This window comes from Thermobia domestica, chromosome 13 (assembly GCF_964235325.1).
Source record: "Thermobia domestica chromosome 13, izTheDome1.hap1.1, whole genome shotgun sequence".
Lineage (NCBI taxonomy): Eukaryota > Metazoa > Arthropoda > Insecta > Zygentoma > Lepismatidae > Thermobia > Thermobia domestica.
Window position 1 is genome coordinate 211278372 of NC_137466.1, and position 25120 is coordinate 211303491.

General features: G+C 37.2%; 1 protein-coding gene across 1 annotated transcript in view; it reads right to left on the reverse strand.

Annotated features, from left to right (window-relative positions):
• Positions 1–392: 392 nt before the first annotated feature.
• Positions 393–25120, reverse strand: part of LOC145668989 (DEAD-box helicase Dbp80-like) — a 58416-nt gene continuing 33688 nt past the window's right edge. The window contains exons 7-10 of the mRNA XM_081737296.1: positions 19051–19288; positions 15322–15484; positions 8593–8784; positions 393–909 (exon numbers count right to left, since the gene is read on the reverse strand). Of these exons, the coding sequence (XP_081593422.1) occupies positions 845–909; positions 8593–8784; positions 15322–15484; positions 19051–19288 (658 nt within the window). The 3' untranslated portion in view covers positions 393–844. The remainder of the gene's footprint in view (positions 910–8592; positions 8785–15321; positions 15485–19050; positions 19289–25120) is intronic.

Below are 25120 nucleotides of genomic sequence, written 5' to 3' on the forward strand. Positions count from 1 at the left end.
TCAATAAGCTGATAAATATAATCAATTACTCCGTGTTTCACATAAAATAATGTAGTTCTCTTTCCTTTAAAAAAAATCTCTTACACCACAAAAAAAAAGTCCATTTTTATCGCCTGCATCAAGATGTATAGACTTTTTGAGACGACTGTACAAGGGCTGCTAAGATGAACATATCAACCTTTCTACTTCCTTCTATACATTACTAAAAGTAATAAAAGTCTTAAAACAAGTTTATTGTTACACATAGATCACCCAGAATCATCTTTAATAACGAAATAAGACCTCGTATATAAAGTCTTATGTACATTGGAATTGTTGCGAAAAATAATAGTCGAAGAGTACGTTACACATTCAGATACAAAGATGTTACACGAAAGACAATTGAAATAAAATTCCAGATTAATGTATATATTTCTGGTGCTTCTTTTGAAACCTGATTTAATGAAATAAATTCAGGTAAGGATATTTACATATAATGAAACATTTCTGTCATACTTATAAGCCAACTTCATACAAAAAAAAAAAAAAGGAGTCTATATCACTTGTACACCCCTTCTCATGAAGTATTCACACACTTGTTACAGTACTTATATCAAACGAGTTATACCACAAGGCGAAAATTTGTAAAATAAAACCGTCCGTTACAGTCACGTCGAAGAAATTTTTTAACAAGCAATACGGTCTCGTTCATTACTTGCTATGTGTTCGATGAGCATCCTATTGAAGTTCTGCACTGCACAGCACTTGTCATATAGGATTAACCTTATCATTTAAAAAAAAACTGTTAATTGATCACATTCGTAGCACTTCAGAATATTTTTTTTTCCTTTTTTAATCACCTGTCTCACTCTTGCCCTAATCTTTCGATCTCGTCCACATCTTCCGTGTCTAGCTGGTGTATCTTCTTTCCTGTGAAACAGAAAAAAAAAAGATTAGAATGCTCAAAGATCAGTGCCAGAACGAACTTAAAAAGAACTGTTTTTTTTTCCTACGGCAAATTGTTTTTATAAAATTAAAAAAAAATGGTACGTTATGTCTCTTATAACTAGAGAAACAATAACTGCATATGGGAAGCTAGAATGCCTAAAAAGCAAGTTGCTCGAGCCTAAAAAGCAAGTCGAATTGAACGATTAGAAAGCAAGAGGGGAACAGGGATTACACACTGAAGTGAAACTGAGTAGATCGCAAGTGACAACGGAAGACCAAAAATGTTTCGATTATTGAAGCTAATGCAGCAAACCCGTTCGCTGCTGCAACAAACCTAAAAATAACTTTAGGTCTGGAATGTAGTGCAGAGACATATAACTGTACTTATATTATTTGTTCTGCTTTGCAGGTCAAACTAATAGATGCACATATACATGCTCGCTTAGAGTTCGCAAGGACGCACATCAACAAGCAACAAGATTTCTGGAATCGTGTAATCGGGAGTGATGAGAAAGTGTTTAGTTTATATGAATGAGGAAATCTGTTAAAACGTTTTATGATACGTTGTTTTACGAAGACACATGCTCAAAATGGAGGGCTTACAATTGAAAAATTCTCAAAATATCATCTCTCTCTGGCTTACGGTTCCCGAGATATGGCTCTTTAAATCTCCCAAAATCCAATTTTTTTTTCGTCAATATCTGAGGAACGGTCGCCAAATGGCCAGTGGCCACGGTTACTGTTTGGTACCAAAATGTTTACCATCCTCTTAGGTATTGATCAACACCAATATCATCTCTCTATGACTTACGGTTCTCGAGATGACTCCTTAAATCTCCCTTTTTTTTTTCCATATCTTGGGAACGATAAGATTGACGCGCCGCATTGCAGAACATGCCGTGATCTGCGATGTAATCGCAGAAAATTTTCCGCGTCTATGCAGAAAAATTGCCAGAGAAAAAAAAAAATAGCGAACAGAAAAGTATAAAAACATGCCTGTCATGTGTAGATATCTCAAATGGACGGACTACTCGCATAAATATAGTTTAAACTGTTTTTTCGTCACGTAAAGCGTATTTTTAAGAATCACAAGGGTTTCTGCAGAATTCTTGCAGAAAACTTTTCACTTGAAAAAGCTCATCGCAGAGAGACAAAGAAAGTTCTGCCATCAAGGTGACGCGAAAAATGCCATCACTTTTTCGGATAGTTTTTGATGCACCATCGAATGGAGGACTCAAAACAGAGACAGGCAACAAAAAACAGTAACGACACGAAGTATTAAAGCACAATACTATTCAATGCACAACTTGATTGATTGGTTAATATGAAATTCAACACCAGGGCTATAAAGATGTGGACCTACACAGTTCAGCGTAGAACCCAATCACGAGTTCTCACCAGGAAGCGAGCCCGGGTACTCTACGCCGAAGGCGCGTATGTTAACCATATAGTCACTCTGCATATTTCTCTACACTGAATCAATAATAATAATCTTTATTTCAGTGCCGCACACAGCTTTAAGCAAAAATACAGCACGTAGTATCATAGCACTATACAATGCAATGGAATACTAATAAGAAAACAGTAAAAAGAGGAGCACTAATATAAAACACAATGTCGATACAAGTCAATTAAGCAGAAATAATTAATTGTCAACGCTGTAAAAAATTATCAGGCTTTTCATTTGTCTGAAACAATGAAAAGCTACGAACAGAAGTCTTAAAATTATATTTTAGCTTAATGTTTCTAAATGTCATTGCTTATAGATCTCATAAAATTTTCACTTGCTTAATACAGTAGCTAAGTCTCAAATAAGCTTAAAGAATCTGTCAATCTTTTTAAAATTTCACATTTCCAATTCAGAGGAACTAAAATCGTGCTATTTTTTTTAATGCTATGATTGTGTACTTTAAAACTTATATTTCGTAAACAGTATTCACTGCCGGCATAATCGTGGGAAGTAAAACTCAAAGATTTAATTTCATTTTCTTTGTATGCATACTCTTTCGAATAATAATAATAATAAAACATTAAAATCCTATTCAATGGATGATTTGATATGGTTGGTTAGTTTGAAATTCATCATCTCCTTTAAACACCAGGGCTATAAAAGATGTGGACCTACAAAGTTTAGCGTAGAACCCAAACCACATGAGGTCTCATCACGAAACGAACCCGGGTACCCTACGCCGAAGGCGCGTATGCTAACCATATAGTCACTTTGCGTATTTCTCTACTTTGGGTAAAGAAGGAAGGGCAATTACCCACCTGAGTTTGAGAATTAAATATATTTTAATTTACGCATGAACAGAAGTTTTAAAGGCAAGAATTGCAGACTGGTGCATGTTATGTGATACGATTCGCACAAAAGTTTAGCAGTGAATCATACCTTTTATTCTATTCATAGAAGAAAAAAATTAAATATTTTACGTCCCATGGTTATGCCAGCTAGACTTAAAGGAGACGGTGATGAGAAATGAATGAAATGGTCGATGAAGAAAGTGGAAGAACCCCGAGGAAACCACGCATATTGTGTTTGTCCACCACAAAGTTCACTTGGCACGAGCTGGAATCAAACCAGGGACCCCATGCTCCAGAGGTGAACGCTCTACCACTGAGCCACCGTGGCCCCTAGAAGAAAAAGAAAGCATCCTCTCGGTCTACCTAAGTTCCCGGGCTACTTATTCCCCCCTCTTGATTTTCTTTAATTCAAACATTTACATTTCTTTATAACTAAACTATGTAAATATTCCTTTCTAATATTAACTAAACTGCCGTTATGTTGATATCCGTGCAAGCCGCTGTGGAACACCAGTTTCGCTTATCAGCTCCTCTTAGTTTTGATGTTACTGACGACGGCCAACTTGAATCACAACTAACAACAGTGGAAAATGTGACAAGAGAAACGAAAGAAAGTAACAACTAAGAAAAAGAAACAGAAGAGTAAAATGAACGAAAGAAAAAAAAGAATGTAGTTCTTACATGGAATGAAATTTGACAAATACAGTATTATTTCTGAACAAAGAGCATAAGAAAATGAAAAGTCATTGAAATTCTTAAAAATGGTAAGAAGGATTGTTGTGGTACGTGGAATGCGAAAAGCTAACAAATTTATTTCCGGGTGGGGAGGCAGAGGCTTGAGCCCGACAGCTCCCACCTAAATACACCACTGGTCACACGCAATATTATAATTATAAAGCCATAATATTCTGATATTCTGGTTGAACGTGAGATCTGAACCACCTGAGCTGGAACCCGGGTCTCCCGCGCCGTAGCATGTTCTGATAGGCCGTCCTGTGAAAACTTCTTGAAAATTAATTTTACTGTGTCTTTTCCTTGAAAATGTTTCTCATCTAATAATGTATGTGATATTGTGTTGTTAATTGTAATACAAGGTGACCCTGCTTAAAAATTATCTCATTTCTTTGTTTATGGGAAAACACCATCCTTTTAGTAACCAATTGCCTACACTATGCAAAATGCACTGTGGTTGTTACCACTCGATATCTGAAGCTTTTTTTTCCTTCTTTCTTTGATGCGTGCGTGTGTATTTATAAAAATCTTCTCAAATATAAACTTGGCGTGTGATACTTCTGAGGTTTCCCAATTAAGATTTGCTTGGAGTTGCAGCCGGTCAGAGATGAGGAAATTAATTCACTCCACCCATCCAAAACTTAACCCTTTAACTGGTTATGACGTAAGTACTACGTCATGGTATGTGTGCAGTGGAAACGGCTACGACGTAATACTACGTCTTGACTAAAAAGTCACTAATGTTCAGTGGCAATGGCGAATTCTTGAAAATTTTTCTTCTTACATTTAAATCGGAAACAAGTTAATAGATGGCTCCGAATATCCATAATGTGAAAACGACACTCGCTTTTGGAATAACATTGTTACTCATAAGTATAACATTGCTGCTGCTGGAATTAAAGAAGCAGAAACTGGATTTCAAAACAGTAGAAAACGTCTCGGTGAGGCGGAGACATCTTTGTAACGTTTTTTGTTTATCCTTGTGTGCTATTGTTGTTTGTGTGAAACATACATCATTGTTTCATACTTCTGCAAAGAAAAAATTACGTCCACAAGCAGAAAGAAGAAAGAAGAGGTGTGTGATGAAGAGAAAATGCGTAGACTGCTTGAAGACGACGGTATGGATGACTGGTTCAATACATATGATGACAATGAGCCAGAGACGTCATAAAATGGTTCGAAAAGTGAATATAGAGATGATGGTAATGACGATTCGGACAGTATGAAAGAGTTCCAAGCCTTGGGCTACGACATAGTACTACGTTTGCCATCTGAGAGTATACATTTCCATAAAAATGTGACAATTAAAGGGTTTTAAAACAGAAACGCGTTCCACACCTTTTTTATAATTTTCTAATTTTCATGAAACATAAAATGAGGTTTTCTGATGCTCCGGGTAGATATTGCTTACGGCAAACAGTGAATTCCTCTCCGAATTACTCTGCTTCTACGGTGCACGAAAGTGCTTATTTTGCTCTCTTCTAGTTACAGGTCAACTTAATATATTTTCAGGGGTGTAAGTGGCGCTCTCTTGTGAGTGCTCAAATGCCAACCTCACTTCCTCGTAATGCACCCTGGAAACTGCATTCATTGTATTGCACGCTAACGAGGCTCTGACGACTGGTGACACCAGGATAAACATTATAATGAGCTGGGTCTGTTTTGTTTATAGCAGTTCGTGTTTGTGCAGTACTGTTTGTTGTCAAGGGACTAATGGCCTCGATGCCGTCGTCCCATTAAACCCTAATAAAAGTGCAGCAAACCTAATTAACAGTCAAAGATAGTTATTTTTTTATTCTGACTCCTTGATTTTTCACTATTTTTTGTTGTTGTATGTCTTTATTGTCAATATTGGTAGTATCTCTTGTTGCTGTTCTCTTTTTTACTTTATTGTTATTGTTCATTCTTTACTAGTTACTGATCTTGTTCCTTACTTGTTATTGTTTTCCATCTACTATTTATTGATACTTTCTTACACAGATTTGCCAAAACATTAAGACCACCTACCTACTATCGATATAAACCCGTCCACGGGATAGCAGCGTCACCTGACGAGGAATGCCTGCTAGTCAGACACATGTACAGTACATGTAGTATCAGTGAGCGTGCAGGCCGTATGTAGAATGGGGAAGGAGCACAATCATCTGAGTTTGACCGAGGGCAGATTGTAATGGCCTGGAGGCTCAGCACGACCATTTCGGAAACTGCACGACTTGTCGGGTGTTCGAGGAGTTCTGTGGTGATGTCTTCAACAAGTGGCGAAACCAAGATGAAAAGACGTCCAAACATCGAGGTGTTGGACGGCCCCCTCATTACAATGTTGGACGTCATAGGCTCGGCAGACTGGTAAAACAGAACAGGCGGCGAACTGTGGCGGAATTAACATCAGATTTTAATGCTGGGCAGAGTCCAAGTGTGTTTGAACACATAGTACACTGAACACTCCTAACGATGGGCCTTCGCAGCCGACGACCCATCCATGTGGCAATGTTAATACGACGGCATCGGCAACTACGACTGAAATGGCCAGGTGACCATCGCCACTACAAATACATAAATTATTATAGCATCTATTGGCGTCTTTCTGGAATTTCTCTAACGTAGAAACCACAATTCATCGCAAAAGCACGGGTTAGACTTCAATAAGCACTAAAATATAAAATCTGGACTGAATTTCGTCGGATTCAACCTCACGCAGGTTAAATGTACATTCACGATTGTGAATTTTTTTTTTATACATTAGATAATGTGCACGGAACGGATATCAAAAGATGGTAACAGAATGTATAATATATGCCAACAAAAGGACCGTTTTAGAATGTTCCTACTTGTTACAACTCCATTGAGGTAATATAAGAACTAGAAATGCCTTAACAGAGAAATCTTGATGGTATCAAACTCGCATACATCGAATAGATCCGCCATTTTAAGAGTGGCAAAAAACTAATTGTTTCGTAAGTCCCCTTACTAATTTTTTAGGATACACTGTTTAATTGTTTAAACATGCGAAAATTATACGTTTAAAACATTCAATAGCACTTGTAACAAAATATTCTGAAAGCGAAGTGATTTCCTCACTTCTGTTACCCTATAATAGTCAATAATATCATGTGGATGTCGTCGTTATTTCGTAACATTAAGGTAATATATACATGTACAGTCAGGGACAAAAATCGGACACTCCCCGTATAATTTATACGAGGAATGTCCGACGTTTTTTTTCCCTGACTGTACTTATATTTGACACTCGTGTATCATTGTATAGCCACGGAGACTCAATAGGTGTACTTCATTTGTTTGCTCATGAAGACCGGAGATATAGATTTTATTTGTTCGTATTTGAAACTTACGGAGTAGATCACTTTAGTGAGGAAATTCTCGAATCGAAAGCTCGAATTTACAATGAGACCATGCTCGAATTTATATTGCGACATAGCGAAATGCATATCTAGCTCTTATATTACCCCAATATTACAACTAATTAAATTAGGATTCCCATTTATTTTGCAAGTACGAATTTCCTTACTTTTCCATATCATGATTTATAAATTTCCGATTCTACATATAATGTAAAATGGCAACCATACTTAAAATTCTTTCACTTTTCCAGGTTTTTAAAGGTTTCTATGACTATGATCAAATTCTATGACTTTTGAGTTAGATGAATTCCCACACTTTCCCGGTTTACCAGGTAGATGGGAACCCTGTTAAATAAAGAGAGGTGGTAACGTGCTGCAAATTCCCTTGTAATTAACAAAAAAGGTAAGACAAACACAAAAGGGTCTCCCTGGCAACCTCCCTATAGGGAGACAGAAATCCCTCCAACCTCCCACAAAAATACACACACACACACTGACTATATTTATTACCTTATATTTATGTCATTTTCTATTCATTATTATTATTTTCTTTTATTTAATTATTGACATTTTCCAGTACATCGGCCACAATCCAAACAATATGACAAAGTAAGGATAAAAAAAAAAAAAGGACTTAGTAGATTAATGCTTCAACAATAGAGAATGATGGAGACTGGCCAAAAAAAAAAAAAAAAAAAAAAAGGATACTTTTAAATGAAAAAGAGACTCGCTCCGATGCCTGATGTGCCGTCAGAGCGCATCGCCCCCCTTCCCGGAATTTATGGGAATTAAGTGACCTGTGTATACAGATGTGGTGCTAACTCCCTACAGCAACCTACCAAGACTTCCCTGCTTTCATGCCAAGACGCGTCGCCGCTGTTATCCGTGCCAAAGGTGAACATACCGAGTATCAGATAGGTAGTCATAATGTTCTGGCTGATCAGTGTATATTTATTGTTGTTATTCTCTTCTATTTATAATTGTCTTTTTTCTCTTTTGCGGCGGCCTGTGTTTGGTGCTGTCCAGTTGATCGAGACGGGGACAAATAGTCACAATACTGACGTCCTCATTAAACATTAATCAATAAATCAATTAATTAATATCTTTTCAGTACATTCAATTAAACTATTTCACAATTATTACTTTTAACATTTTGGAAATGTTATTTAAACAAAACATTAATAAAAACACCACAGCGACCAACATTTTGTTTTAATATATTGTTAATTTATTAGGGATCAAAACGAATTTACACCTATTACTCTATACTTACCAAAGTGATCTTCAATTTGTCTCAGAACAGCCAGCGTCCGGTTTCCATCTACCAAATTAATAGCAAGTCCTGCTTTCCCAAATCTTCCTGTTCGTCCAATTCTATGAAGATACGTTTCACAATCAGCCTTTCCGTTTTGGTCCACTGGCAGGTCGAAATTTACTACTATCGTCACCTGCTCTACATCAATACCTGGAATACCAAACACATATTGCGTAAGTAATCATATCCACACTCAAAAGTTCCATACTAAAATATGCAGACAGTATACGGAGAGTTGTTCGCTATCTACAAAACCAAGTATCGAAGTGACTGGCGCTATAGCTAGTATGACGGAAGTGAATCAAACTTTTATAGAGATTGTGTACTGGAATGTAATCATGCTCGTGTGAAGTCAAATGCGTCAAAAATATAACTACGGTACCGTATTTGCGCGAATATAACCACGTGCGAATATAGACTGCACCTAAACTCCTGACACGAGATTATAGAAAAATTAAATCGCGAATATAGGCCGCACTACTAAATTTACGAGAAAGCTGTGAATCAGTAATCCATTCAAAGCTAGTGTAAGACAATTCTATAGAAATTACATCATAAACAAAGCAACTTCGACGCTAGAAGGCAGTTTGCAACATGCATCTGTGTCAGACGTGTGACGGATTTTGGCTGCATGGCGATCAATATCGGAAGAACTTGTCATGAAAAGTTTCAGAAAAACTGGAATTTCCAATAATCTTGATGGGACTGAAAATGATCTTTGTGATGGTGACTCTGAGCAGCATTCTGGATCGTCTAGCGAGGGTGAAGAATCTGAGATGGTGGGAAGCGTTTGTGCTTGATTTGGATAGGTACAAACAAGCTGACGCAGGTTTGCTAGACACAGTTGCTTTGCTTTTTTCAAGAACAGGTACTTTATATAAATATACCGTATATTTTATATATTCCTGTTAATAAAAGTATTAAATGTACAAGTGATTTTTCTGCCAGTGTAAGATGTTACCGGTACCCAATGAAGGTGGCAATTTTTGTGAACAAAATAAGTTTTTCTGTTATTTTCTTAAGTCTTAGATGATTTACAAAAGTAACTGCAGTAACTTATGATGATACTAATTTCAACCCAGAAGATACATGTACATGTCATTTTGAAATTGACGACTGATTATCTGAGGGGGAAAAATTTCGATTATAGGCCGTACCATGATTTATCAAGCCAAAATTTAGGAAAAAAAGTGCGGACTATATTCGCGCAAATACGGTATTCTGGGAGGGTACATTATCTCCCTTTATTGATGCAAAATACTCATATTTACGGATGATCCAATAATATAAGAGATGCGAGGATGCACAATTCCCAAAGCATCTCTTCTGAGTCGTTACCGAACACAAGTTAGCAGGTTAATACTCATGTCTCCGATCCAAATCCAGGAATAGAAAGAACCATTGAACTGAAAACTTTGGTAACTTATTATAAATTTAATTAATTAAGACTTGACTGTAGTCAATCGTTATAAAAGCTGAGTCCATAATTTGCTGCCTCATCTTATGCTGAACACGCAACAGATAAGTCCCGCAGTATTCATCCTAACGCCTGAGACTGCTTGACCACGACAGCACAAACTGCACTTCACTATGTCCTACTACAATGGAAGCTGTGGTCTAAAGCAAGAGCCCGTTTCTATAGCCAGGAAATGCAATCGCGGGCAGAGGTGTAGATTTTCGTAAGGTATGCACTCTTTTGAGTTTGTTTCCAAACATCATGAACAACCCTCCGCCAGATATTCACCATAATAAGTTAAAAATGTTACACTTCTTACAAGCTCTAAAGAACACTGACACTCTACGAATGGTGCAATAAAAGAAACCTTCCTATTCTACACAAAGATACTACTTAAAACTTCTGAGCTGCTTCAAAATTCAATGCAATCAATTCATCTGTAAGATATTAAGTTTAGATTGCATATTTTTTTAAGACAGGTCATCTCGTCCTTTATAATCCTAGCCGCTTCCCAGTGGAAATTTGGAATCTAGATATTAATCAATCTAAGGGAAGTTTTAAGGCACATCAAGAAAGCGTAAATTACGATATATATTATTAGATGAAGTTAACCTCTTCGGACCAAGTGTCGTATACGACACAAAATTAACATTATTTGTCCTGATAGAGCAACAACATGGCACATACGACACGCGTATTTTGCTTCTCTTTCTTGTTACCAGAGGAGGCGCTGCATTTGATAGAAACTTGACAATTAAAGAACGCTTTCCTTTAGTCTTAGATAGTGTTTTTGGAGCGAAGAAAATATCACAGAAACCGAAAAATGACACGACTACGAAAGCATTCTATTTATCTTCCTTTAACGCGTTATTTTTTGTAATGCCTGTTGATTTATCTTGTTAATGCCTTGGGGATAAATATGCAGTTGATTATTTTGCTCTTCTATTGTTTGGGGGAAAAAGGAGACCTTTTGTTTTGTCATGTGTCGTATACGACACTATGAAACCAACCGTTATAAACGATGACTATTCATAATCCAGAGATATCTCATGTTTTCAATCTCTTCACTTCGGTTTTATGAAGATGTGACCCTATTTTAGATATTGGATATTATTGTTGTATTGCATAGATGTATAAGGGGGACAGATCACTACCAGAACATTGTTTCTCACTTTTTATTGGTAGTTCCAATGTGTCCTATATGACACATATGATTGTCAATATTCCGTGCAAAAAATATTGTAATTTCTCTTACTCTTTCCATGTATGGAACGAAAGCATTGCGAAAATATAAAATTTACAGGCAGTGTTCGAAGTGGAAAAAAAGCAAAGGCGATATGTTTTATTACGATTTTGACTCGAAATACAGCCTATCTAAATGGTGAAATACAGTGACGGTATGTTGCCTAAAAGATTGCATTTCTATTTACATAATGACTGAAAACCACTGGAGAGCTTGCTTCTCTTTAGTTACGGGGGAGACACTTTGATACCTCGCCAACAACTTTCTGAAACATTTTTTTTAATCCCCTTATGTTGTATTACAGAAAATTATACACGAAAATGTTCAGAAACAGAGTTTTTATATTAACAATTTCCTGCGGGAAAACTCCCAGATCCCATTCGAATGAGGGGTATTCCAAATCCCCGGAGGATTCGCTCCCGCAGCTGACAACCCTTAAATCTGCCCATGCTCAAAACACGACGTTTAAGACAAGGAGACATACACATACATACGAAAGAAACAATTGAATATGGCACATCAAAATATAAACTAGATGAACTTCGAAGACACCTCATTTTAAAAACAAAAGGTAGGGAAAAAATAACAAAAATATCGGTGTTGTAAACTTAGAAATTATTTCTACATAAGAAATAAAATGTTTTTACGTGCAAAGCTGTTCGTCAATTCGTAGTATAACAATGGATTTATTAAAGGTATTTAGCATCTACTCTTCAGTGACGGTATGTCTTGAGCACCGAAAATACAGAGACGGTATGCCTTCATCACTAAAAAAACAGAGGCGGTATGACATACTACCGCATACCGTCTCACTTTGACCACTGTTTACAAGACAAAACTATTTTGTTTTACTAGTGACACTAAAGAGGATAAGTAATAGGAGTATTGTATAGAAATTATCATAATAGAAATGACAATGAGGGGAAATATTTTTTTTAGTGCGGACTGTACCGCATCCAGCAAAAAAACACATTGAGTTCTTCCATCCTTAGAAGTGATGTAGCAGTGAACAAATAAACATAACACAATTATTATCTTTACCAAACAACTGAAAGTCCGTATACGGAACATAAATAAATATTGGTGTTTCTGCCTGTGGTGGACGTTTCTTTGGGAACAAGATGGTGCTCCTTACATTATTTATATTTCATTAATGCTATTGATTTTAGGAATCTTTTTTTGAACTACTTTTCCTGATTGGATGAGTCAAAGAGAAACTAAAAAAAAATACTTTCTGAGTTGAAGAGCTCTAGTCCCATGTGACTTGACAAATCATCAGCATGAGGCACAGATCAGTTCATTCAACTTAACTAATTCCCATATTTATAAAGAAAGAAAAAAAAAAGAGAGAGGTGAACCTGAGCATTATGGAGTATGCATAAATCACAGAGGAGGATATTAACAACATTTTTGAACACATTTACTACATTTCAGGATTCACATTGAAATTCAGGTATCGATTTTCCTGACTTTCCCTTCTCCGCGACACCACGTACACTATCATTTATGGATACATTTAGAAAAAAAAATCTTAATCGGGCTCCCCCCTCCATAACCATTCAATGCTTTCCTTTCTATTTTTATACAGGGTGTTTCAAAACAACACCGATAACATTTGGGAGAACCTGACACCAAGATAAGACAAAAAGTATAGAACCTGGGTGCACAAATGCTTCCTTTTGAAGTTAAGTGTCGAAAACATGAAAAAATGAACTTTAAAGGTTCATAGCTCCAAAACTATGGGACCTACCGTAGTTGAGTCAAGATTTCATTTAGGAACAAATATGTGCGCTATCCAAAAATACGTTTCAGAATCCTACAGTACTCACGCAACAATTTTTATAGAGGAAGTTTGGCCACGGGCATATAATTTGAAGTGCTCTCCAACTACCTCCATAAAAATTTTTGCATGAGTACCTTAGGATTCTAAAACATGTATTTTTGGATGTGGCACATATTAGTTCCTAAGTGAAGTCTCGACCCGAGTACGGTAGCTCCCATAGTTTTGGAGCTATAGGCCTTTAAACTTCATTTTTTCATGTTTTCAGCAGCCTATAATTCCGAAAGAAAACATTTGTGCGCCCAGGTTGATCTATACCTTTTGTTTTATCCTTTCATGTCAGGAATCACCTCCCAAACGTTGTCGGTGTTGTTTTGAAACACCCTGTATATATCGTGTACGCTCATTTCCTTACTGTAAATACTTGTTATGAGTCCTGTATTTGGAAAAAATGAAATGAAATCTTTCAGTTTAATGTCAAACGAATATGCCGTTTAGGCTAAGAGAGACGAAGGCAAATGAATAGAGGAATAGAAGAATTGGTGGGAGGAAATGGGAGCACCCCGAGAAAGTCCACGGTCATTATGTTGTCCACCATAAAATCACTTGACTGGAGATCGAACTAAGGACCCCACGCACCAGAGGTAAACACTCTACCACAATTATCTAAATATGGTATTGAGAAATCCTTTTTTAAGTGAAGCGTTTTCAATTTGTAACTGACACATGAAGATAAAGATTGTACTAATACGCGAGTATGTTTCTACAAAAACCAAGGGACGTACACGCATTGCTTTTTGTCCCAGATTACAATGAAATACCGTTACAGCAAATTTGATCAAGCGCGAACTAAATTCGTTATACACGATTCCCAAACTTTTTTTTTCTGTTTTTCAACAGTATTTTGTTCTGGAGATCTCCTTTTGATAGATGTGCATTTCCAGCCAATTCTGAAACACGGCATGTCCTGAGAAACACGATTCAAGAAACTAATTATGATCATATTATCATTTTAACACAAGTTTTGAAGCATATTTTTGGAGGTGTTTTTTTTAAGGTTTTATTGCGCGTTTTACAGAGCCTACATAATGAAGACGGCATTTCAGTAGGAGGTAGAATGATTAAGTGTATACAACTTAGAGATGATCTGGCGCTTGTTGTGGAATCTGAAGAGAAAGTCAATTAAAATGTTGGAGAACTTAAGGAAGGGCTATGAAGAATATGGAATGAAAATAAATGTGAGAAAGACAAAAGCCATGGTGATTGGAACGAAGCGGTCGGTATCAAATATAGAAGTAGGAAGGGGAGACAATAGAAGTTAAGTGTCTAGTTTTCGATACCTGGACGGTATTATTAGTGATAATATGAAGTGTGAACGTGAAATAAATGCAAGAATAGGAATGGCGAAAGAAACCTTTAGGAGAAAGAAAATACTATTTTGTGGAACCTTGAATAAAGAGATGAGAGAAAGAACCATAAAATGCTTCGTGTAGAGTATTGTACTATATAGGGCAGAAATATGGACATTACGCAAAAATGATGAAAAACGACTGGAAGCCTTCGAAATGTGAGTATGTAGAAGAATGGAGAATTAGCTGGGTCGAGAGGAAAACGAACGAGATGGTGTCAGAAATGGTGGGGGAAAAGGACAATTTTAAATATTAAGAAGAGGAAGAGAAACTGGTTGGGGCATTGGCTAAGAACGAACTATATCACGAGAGATGTGCTAGAAGGTATGATGGCAGAAAAAAGAGGAAGGGGTGAAGGAGACTACAATTAATAGACGATATCAAAGTAGAAAAATCGTATGTGAAGACGAAGAGGTTAGCGTAAGACTGTGGAGCGTGGAAGCTTCTCAATTGCAGCAGGTCGCCTGCCAATAATGGCAGAATACCTATGATGATGGTGAAGATTACCAAAAAAAGAAACACTTTCTTTGGGAGGAAAGGGGGAAATTCCAACCACTCTATCTCTAAACATGAAATTACGACTACAAAAGAAAATAATAGTAATATTAAATCTACAAGCTTATAGTTGCATGTACAATTTTCATTATAACTATTGATTATTACAGAAATAAATTTTTAAAATAAAAAAAAAAAAAATCCCTGACTCTTCTCTAAAATAAAGCACTTTTCCTGACTATTGGCATATTTTGCCACATTTACCCTACTTTCAAAGTGTGAATCCAACACTTAACGAACTCACCTCTGGATAGGACGTTTGTTGTAATCAGAACCTTTTCTCTCCCGTCTCGGAATCTATTTAACACGGCTATTCTTTGTTCAATGGAAAGTTCACCAGTTAACAAAGCAACTGCATGGCCCTCCTTTGTCATACGCTCCGCAAGCCAACTCGCTGTCTTCCTCGTCTGTAAAAACAAGATACACAATTTATCACAAAAGGAAAGCGTAAATCAGTAACGAATATCACACTCATGCTTAGCTTCCTTCTACTCTCTTGATTACGGGAAATTAAATTTAAAAAAATGTATACGGCCTAAAACTAACTAACTAACTAACTTTATGACCTATGGATATGGAGCCAGATGGTTTAAAGCTGCGTTCACAAAAACTCTCTATTGACTTCTGTCATTAGCCAACTGGATTCAGTTTCTGCTTTGTATTTCTATTTGTGCGAGATCCATCCTTATATTGTCCTCTCATCTGCGCCTAGGCCTTCCTAATGGTCATTTTCCGATTGAATTTACAGTAAGAACTTTGAAAGCGTTCCTATATTCTTCCATTCTCTAAGTCACCTACAGTTGATAACCCTAACAAACCTTGGTAAACGGTACAAAGTATGCTGTTTCTCATTACAAAGTTTCTGACATTTCTCATTCCCGTTCCAATTAGAGTACAAATATTCGCCTCAGAATTTTATTTTTAGATACTTTCAGTCTGCGTTCTTCTCTCAGAGAAAGTGACCATGTTTCGCAACGATACAGTACAAGGAATTCCCTGCTTTTAGTCGACATGTAATTTCTTCGTGAATATGGTTTTGGTCTGTTAATATTAATCCTAGATATTTGAAAGTATCCACTTTTCAAAAGTATTATTTGTATTTTGATGCAGCCATAATTTGCAGTATTCCGATCCCAACGAACTTTCATGTATTTAGTATTTACAAAAATTTCCCTTTTGGGGGAATTTTCTCCCCTCAGGTGCACGATACGGATATGCAAGTTATACCGTTCGAAAGGCCAATTCATACCGAGGAAAACGAGGTACGATTCATGATTTAGAATAAATAGTGATAATACTGTAGATACTTTAGTTGACTAAAAATGTGTAAATAAAGCAAGAATTCAAACATTGGAAAATTTCCTGGCACATTTCTATTTATTCTAGGGCCATGACTTGTATCTCGCTTTGTTCCAAATAAGAATAGGTTTCCAACGGTACCACTTCTAATATGTCTATATGTCCCTGAGGGGAGAAATTTAGAAAAAAAGGGAAATTTTCTCCTGAGAAATCCTTTTTTTCGATTTGGGTGGGATTTTCCTGCTTCTGGTACATAATAGGAAAATTTGAGTGCTACATTTAGAAACTCCGCTTTATAACGAAACCAACGAGGTACAAACTATGTTTCTAAGATTAATAGGGATGCGTCACGAATTTTTTTAAAAAAAAAAAAAAAAAAACCTCTAAAATTTACCCTTTTTTAAAAGTTGCCTTCGTTGTTTGTGACGTCACTGCCCCCAAGCATCGCACACGTGACTGCAAAATGACCATAAAACATGTTCTTTGATGCTTCCATACTTGAATAAATAGAAAAAACCCGGTGTGAAAAGCATTACTAGAGATTTATAAAGCAAATTCCGAAGGTCGATGCCATGGCCTATATACAGGACAAAAAATTTAAAAGGGTTAAGGATAAACGCGACAGTTTACTAAAAAGGTTTCAGCGCAATTTCCGTCACCCATTATAATCATTCAACAAGATTAAAACGATGCAAAGAATAGGCTTGTATCATCAGTTAATCTGGTTGGATCTCTCCATCCGATGATGCGGCCCCAAAAGACCCCTGGAGTACGTGGTCGACCAAAAATTGTGACAATACGACCCCAGCCCACTCGAAGATCCAATCCTTGCGTACCACTAGGTGAGCAGTGACACAATGCACAGAAGTTTGGCCATACGACACGTTTCCAACACCATCCGGGAAAATCTCGCATTGGCAGCGCGTCACAAAGCGCGCAGACATCCCCTTACAGAGTGCCACATCCAGGAAAGGTTCACAAACCCACAAAATTCTATGAGATATACCTCGCAGGGGACAAATAGATGTAGATGTGTACTCTAGGTGAGGGTGATTCTACTTATAATAAAGCACCAAAGTTCAGTCATCTTCTACCCTCAAACAAACCTTAAGAGACGTTCTGACTTTGTACTGTAGTTCAAGGGAAAGTTTGTATTTCCTTACCAAAGGATTTCTAGTGATAGTGGGACATTGCAGTTGGCGAAAGTTTTCAAGTCATCGAAGTGCCTCCCAACATCAAAGTCAACGAAGCTCACTTAAAGGAGAATGTCATGGATCCTCTGTATATCTTTCAGTTTAACGCCCTATGATTAAGCCCTTTGGACTGAGAGAGACGGATGATTAAGGCAAGTGAGTGATGATGGAAGAATCGGTGGAATGAGAATGTAGGAGAAAACAAGAGTACCTCAGAAAACCCACGGACACGATGTTGTTCACCACAAACTTACTTTGCTAAGGATTGAAAACCCTTTGTACAGACACGTACATCCTCTGCCCGTACGATGAAGAGACCACAAATGTACTGATCCACATGGACAGGACCTTCAGCCATACTGTTCGATTGTCTCAGGTATTCTACGCAAGGGTGGCACAAGAGACATTAAAGCGAGTGACCCATTTTCGTCCACCCATGTGAAATTCCTGGGCGCCTTACCAATGAACTATTGTGGGTTTGAACTCAAAAAGGCACTTGCTTGACGCCATTCACGTACTTTGCAGGGTCTTCGGAAGGTTCCCAAAGTGTATGTCAAGATATTCCGCTTCCCACTCTACGCACCAGTTAGCTACAGTGGAAACTATGCTTCCAGACGATTGTTCGGGCCATCAAACATACATAACCACCAACCTATTGGCTTCTCAGTATGTTAGCTAAGTATTTATTTTATATACAAGTATAAACGGGGCTTGAAAAATCCAATCCGATTAATCAAAAACTCTTTTTCTTATTATTTGTAAGACATGCCAATAAACAAAATAAAAAATATATTGATATGTTCACTGTGTGGCAAAGTGATTTATGTTTATTTGTATAACACTGTGACTGCAAAATGGTCTGGCTAGTACATTTTTGGCTGGTGAGTATTTGGAAGCAAGATTTTTCAAGCCCTGCATATAAGCATTTTTAATGTTTTGAAGAATACTACGGAAAATTAAAGAACTGTGTAACCATCAAGGTTTAAGGTATAATTGACGTTTAATATATATTTAAGAGGATGATAGTTTCTTTATTTAAGATATATCAAAGTGTCTGTTAAAAAATTAGCAAAATTTCTACAAAGTTGGACAAAATTACGTAAGTGTTCATAAAAATCTTCTGCATATTATTTTCAGCAATAGCATTTTTAAAGAAGAGGATTCTAGTGCAAGGAACTTACATTGTCATAAAATAGTGCAACAGGAAAAATTCTGAGGTGAGATGGATTGTGCGTAAGTTGTATAAAATCTGATCAGAAAGATATCAGGGAACATCCAAATAATACAATTAATAATACATTAAATAATAGAAAAGTACGTTTACAAATTAAACTGAGGATAAAATTTTAACTGTGTATTTAACCTTTTTGCTCTTTCTGTTCTGAGGATAGGCAAAGATTACTGCCCAAAATAGATTCTCTTCCGGTGATACACTTATTTTGTAAACAGTTGAAGAGAAAGATTAGTTCTGTTATACTTACATGGCAAAATATCATAGCTTGTCCTATTGTCGCTACACCGTAGATGTTTGAGATTGCAGAGAATTTTTCTTCCTGGTTCTTACACATTACGTAGTACTGTTTAATGTTGTCCAAACTCTCTTCTTCTCGTTTTAACCTGATAATCACAGGATTCGGAACAATAATCTCTGCAAAGTTCATTACATCATGTTCGTAAGTGGCTGAGAACAGCATCATCTGGCAAGATTTCGACAGCATTCTACAAAAAGAAAGGAAAAAAAAAACAAAACTTGTAAACAGACAAAGCTACATCAACTTCATAAGCAATCTCATTTTCCTTATCCACAAGCTCAACAATATAAACATTTAATTAATCAAACAATTATTATAAATTACGTGAACTATTCTTTCTTATTCCTTTTCTTTAAATGATTCGACGAGAAATGTTACGACAAATGTAAATATATCGGTTAGAAGAAAAGGAAGCTAAGTTACGGCGCAAAGTATGTGTCTGAAGTTGAAGCACACTGTAAACAGTATGTATTTATCTTGGAGATACGTATTATACTGATGTTATTAGAAAAAAAAAAAGTGTATGATGCCGAAGTAATAAGAGTATACAAAAATAATCATAAGTAAACTTAATTGAAGTGTGGTGAAATGAAATTTCTATTTAACGTCACACGCTTATGTTCTTTATGCTCAAGGAGACGGGCAACATACATATAGTGGACATTGAAACTGAAACACCTGCGCAAACAGCGAAGGATATTCGTGGGGCTCACCAGAGCCATCTAGTAGTTTACATCGTACTTTTGGGCAATGAGTCAAGTATGTGGGTCCTTGATAGTCATTCCAGTAGAAGTTTGTCAGTGAACGTCAAATCGTGTGTGTGTAGAGCGGTATAATGTGGGCCATGTGCTGTAGGCGACATGTCAACATATGTGCTATGGGGGATTTGTCCGTCTCAGTGAAAATTATAAAATCGACAAGGTTACCACAATTATCACTGACAAAACTTAACTGAGCTTTCAAAATTAGCTTCTTGTCTTTCAAATAACTTTTGACAGTTTTAGCTTGAGTATTTAGATCCTCGCATTTTGAAAGGAATTGATCTAGTGGTTCTAAGTATTTGTCTAAATACGCAACAGTATAGAACCAACTACTCCACCTAGTCGAAACAGGCTCGGGAAACAACTTGGATTCAAGATCAGGATACTTCTCTTTAAGAAAACTCTGGTACTCTTGCTTTTGAGTTTCCTTGCGTTCAAAAATGCATTTTTAATTTTGCACAGAAAATTATTACGTTCTTTCAAGTGTCCTGCGAGATATCTCTAATCAAGCTCACTTTGTGTGACCAACACTGTACTCCACATGAACCATATGAGTTCCAATTATCACAGACAACGTGTCGAAGCACTTGCACATATAACGGGCACTGTCCGAGATAAAACTAAGAATATTCTCATACTTAATGCTGTAGCAGTGCAGTGTGCTTATTATAACTTGAGAACATGTGGTCGCATTAACTGCATCCAGAAAAGTAACACTAAGCAGAAAACTCACTTGTTCCAACAGGGTTCCTACTAAATCTGAAGAAATCTGTTTCCCTGACTTCTCCCTGACCTTTTCCAGGAATTTCCCGGACTTTCATGAGTGTTGGATGACGTTGACATATAAGTAAGGAATAAATAACGCTGAATATTTATATATGAGAACATTTATTCTATAGAGACAAATATAAATCAATTGCTCATATATATGTTCCACTTACCATCCATAAAAATCTCAGTAACGTTTCATACTGTGATCATTAATGGTTGGCTAAGCTGAAATTGGTGTACAATTGCTGTTACAAAAAATATATTTTATAAAATTTCCCTGACTTTCCCTGATTTCCAGCCTTTTTCCCCGAGTTTCCTTGACCTCCATCATTTTGCTTGACTTCTCTGACCAGTAGGAACCCTGTCCAATGTTCCCTGCATTGTATGGGCCAAAACTACAAAGACAGCTTTTCCTTTGCGGTCAGTGGTCTCATCGCACATTACTGCCACTTTTTTCCCTACGAAGGGGCTTTCTGGCTAGCAAATTAAAACGGCTCCTCCCCATCCAGCTGCGATAGTGAAAGCAAATGTGCAACATGTTCTCTATAGCCGTGTTCAAATCACCCAAAATGCGCCGTTCATGCCACGTTCTACCGTTCCGTCAGCGGAAACTTGGCGTTTTTAAATTAATGAAAACGTATTTTTAAAATCTTGCGTTTTATCGTGCAATGGAAACCAATGAAAATGCACATAAAATATCATAAAACGTCAAGAAACTGAAAACTACTGAATTCTGACGCATTTCGTTTTATCGCGTATTGCGAAAAACTCGTGCCTCCATTTATCGTTCATGGATCTTAAACCCTTCTCTATGTCAGCAATGTATACATTTGGTAAGTCTCAGAAGTTAAGATAAGTAATGAAATTAGTCATTCTAATTGGCTACCGATGATGATAATCGTGTGAAAGCCTTACGTAACGCAGAGAAACGGACATCATTTTCGTGATGAGTGCAATCGTTTCATGAAGAAAATCATATTTTCACGCAAACTCCAAACAAAAAGTCAATATTTGTCAACTTGTGTTAATGGAAGTGAATGATAACGAAAGAAATCATGGAATGTCGGAGAACTCCGAAAAAAAGCCACGGACACAATGTTGTCCATCATAAATTCACGTGGCCGGCTACCGAACCAGGGTCCCCTCGTATCAGAAGTGAGCGCTCTACCACTGAACCACCGTCACCCCAGTTACAGAGTGCTAGAACCAAGTGTTTTAAATTATTTTCTCTTGTATTATATATTATAACATACAGCATTCACTATTTACGGCTTAACAAAAATAACAAAATAATACTGAATACATGGAAAAGTACCATCCAGTCTTGAAGTGAAACATTTTTCCATCTTTTATTTATTTATTTATTTTCAACAGACCACATTTACACAATTGTTAACGTCAGGACTACATTTACCTCTCTCTTTCTCTCTCTCTCTTAAAAAAAAGGCACCCACCTAACATATTTGCAGCCCAACAACAGAGTTGATGACATTTATCAAGTTGCCAGCGAGGAACGAAATTGTATGGAAAAGTTTTTCTTCCCGAATACAAGATAAAGCCTTCCAAGTATTCAACATGTACCCTACAGCAATCATTACCAAACATTAAAAGGCCTGTTCACTTCAAAGAAAAAAACATACTTTTCCATATAAATCAATGGGTTGAAAAACTTTTTGACCTTAATTTATTTTTGAGCTTAACGTCCCACGATTATGCACCGAGGCTAGAGGAAACTGTGATAATGAGATGGAGGATACTGGCAGATTGACAAATGAGATGAAACGGAAGCCTCTAAGAAAACCAATCTACACGGTGTTTGTCAACCACAAAGTCCACTTGCCGGAAACTGGGATCAAACTAGGGACTCACGTGCCAGAGCTGAGCGCTTTACCACTATGCCACCGGGGTCCCTCAAAGAAGGTAGTTCGGATACTCAACATTCTCAAGCAGTTAAAAGGCAAAATTGAACAACAGTACTTAAGCTCATCTTCATCGCAGCCCCTAATTTTCCAAAGTAATGCAACTACAAAAATAATAAACTATCACTCAGAACATAACTTTTTAGAACTCTAACAGCATCCTCTTCAATAGTTCCTTAGATTAGCCTCATACTCTGACACTGCTCCCAACACAACTATAAATTCATTTACTCTTAGAATCATCATCTTTCGCGCGCACAGAACTTTATGAAAATTAAAAGAAAATATGTTAGTCCTTACTGAAAAAGTACTTTCACAGTTCGTAATATTTTTGCTGTTTTTGTGTTTTATTTTCCCTGCCAAAGAGAAATGAAATCTTTAAGTTTTACGTTCCACGGCTATACCGGCTAGGCTAAAGAAAAAAATGAAATGAAATCTTTGAGTTTTACGTCCCACAGTTATGCCGGTGAGGCTAAAGGAGACGGTGATGATGAGTAATGAATGAAATGGTGGAATGAAGAAAGTGGGAGGAAACGGGAGAACCCCGAGAAAACCCACGCACACGGTGTTTGTCCACCACAAAGTTCACTTGGCGGGGGCTGGGATCGAACCCGGGACCCCAAGCACCAGAGGTGAACGCTCTACCACTGAGCCACCGCGGCCCCTAGGCTAGGCTAAAGAAGACGGTGATGATGAGAAATGAATTAGCTGGTAGAATGAATAAAGTGAGAGGAACGGGGAGAACCCCGAGGAAACCCATGCACACGGTGTTTGTCCACCACAAATCTCACTTGGTGCGAGCTGGGATCGAACCAAGGACCCCATGCACCAGAGGTGAACGCTCTACCACTGAGCCACCGCGGCTCCTCCTCCCAAATAAAAAACAATGTTGCTAGAAATCACTGACTCACAAACGAGAAGACTGTGCTTGCATGAGGATAAATATTGTAGTTTGCATTTATAAACTATTTTCTATTATAGTTGCGTTTGAATTTTGATACAATATTGTGTCGGTGTATCTTAAGTTTTCCTCGATCTAAATTTAACTTTAGTTCTTTTCTGAAAACAAGGATTTATTTCTGAAACAAACATAGGAATGCACCACGAAACAAGAGATACTAAACCCTGTTCGGCGTAAGCTCTAAACTGCGATAAACAAAGCCACGTGAAACTAAATCTCGCTGATTTGCTGTTGTCCTACCGACGCTTTTACTCCTCCGCAAAATAGTTCATATGATTTGATTATTACCTTCACTATGAAGCTCCATATAAAACTGCTACATTATTATAAATGATAAAAATATAATACGGATTATCTAATAATGCTGCAATCAAGTGTGACTAATGAAACAATAGAAATAAACACTACGCATGCGCAATAATTATGGTGCCAATTCAACTGTGGACGCATGTTCTGCTTTCAAGCCTGAAAGACGGAGTAGTAGTCCCCGGCGTTGGCGCGAATGACTCATCCTCACTCTCTTTTATGACCGGGGTGAAAGGTCAATGACCTGGCCCGGGGTCAATGACCTAGGGGTACCTAGGACCACCCCCTCTAAATTTTGGCAGGGGTACCTTGGCCCACCCCCTAAATTTTGGCAGGGGTACATAGGACCACCCCCCTTAAATTTTGGAAATTGCCAAATTTAAAAATTGGGTATGGTAGCCTAGGACCATAGTATGTACCTCTATCAGTATTGGGTGTCTATGTCGTTCCCATTCATGGGTAAAAAAATGCCAAAAATTCAAATTTCGGGGGTTTTTGACCTAATTTATCCCCTTTGATGAGGTGTTATTACCCTATATAGTTATATGGGCGTATACAGGGGTCCATTACCTTTCATAAGACATGGGTATATTAATGCACCCCTTGAAAAATTTGGGAGGGGTACGTTGGCCCACCCCTTAAATTTTGGAAATTGACCAATTTCAACATTGGGTATTATAGTACCGGACCCTAATATGTATCATGATAAATTTGGGTGGTCCACCTCGTTCCCTTCTAGGGGTACAAAATTGCCAAATATATAAACGTAAGCAATACGTTATACCACGTGTTTGGTTTTTGACCTAATTTATCCCCTTTGATGAGGTGTTATTACCCTATATAGTTATATGGGCGTATACAGGGGTCCATTACCTTTCATAAGACATGGGTATATTAATGCACCCCTTGAAAAATTTGGGAAGGGTACCTTGGCCCACCCCTTAAATTTTGGAAATTGACCAATTTCAACATTGGGTATTATAGTACAGGCCCCTAATATGTATTATAATAAATTTGGGTGGTCCACCTCATTTCCTTCTAGGGGTACAAAATTGCCAAAAATATAAACGTAAGCAATACGTTATACCACGTGTTTGGTTTTTGGCTCAATTTATCCCCTTTGATGAGGTGTTATTACCTTATATGGTTATATGGTCATGTATAGGGGTCCATTCCCTTTCATAAGACATAGGTACATTGGTGCACCCCTTGAAAAATTTGGGAGGGGAACCTTGGCCCACCCCTTAAATTTTGGAAATTGACCAATTTAAACATTTGGTATTATAGTACTGCACCCTAAC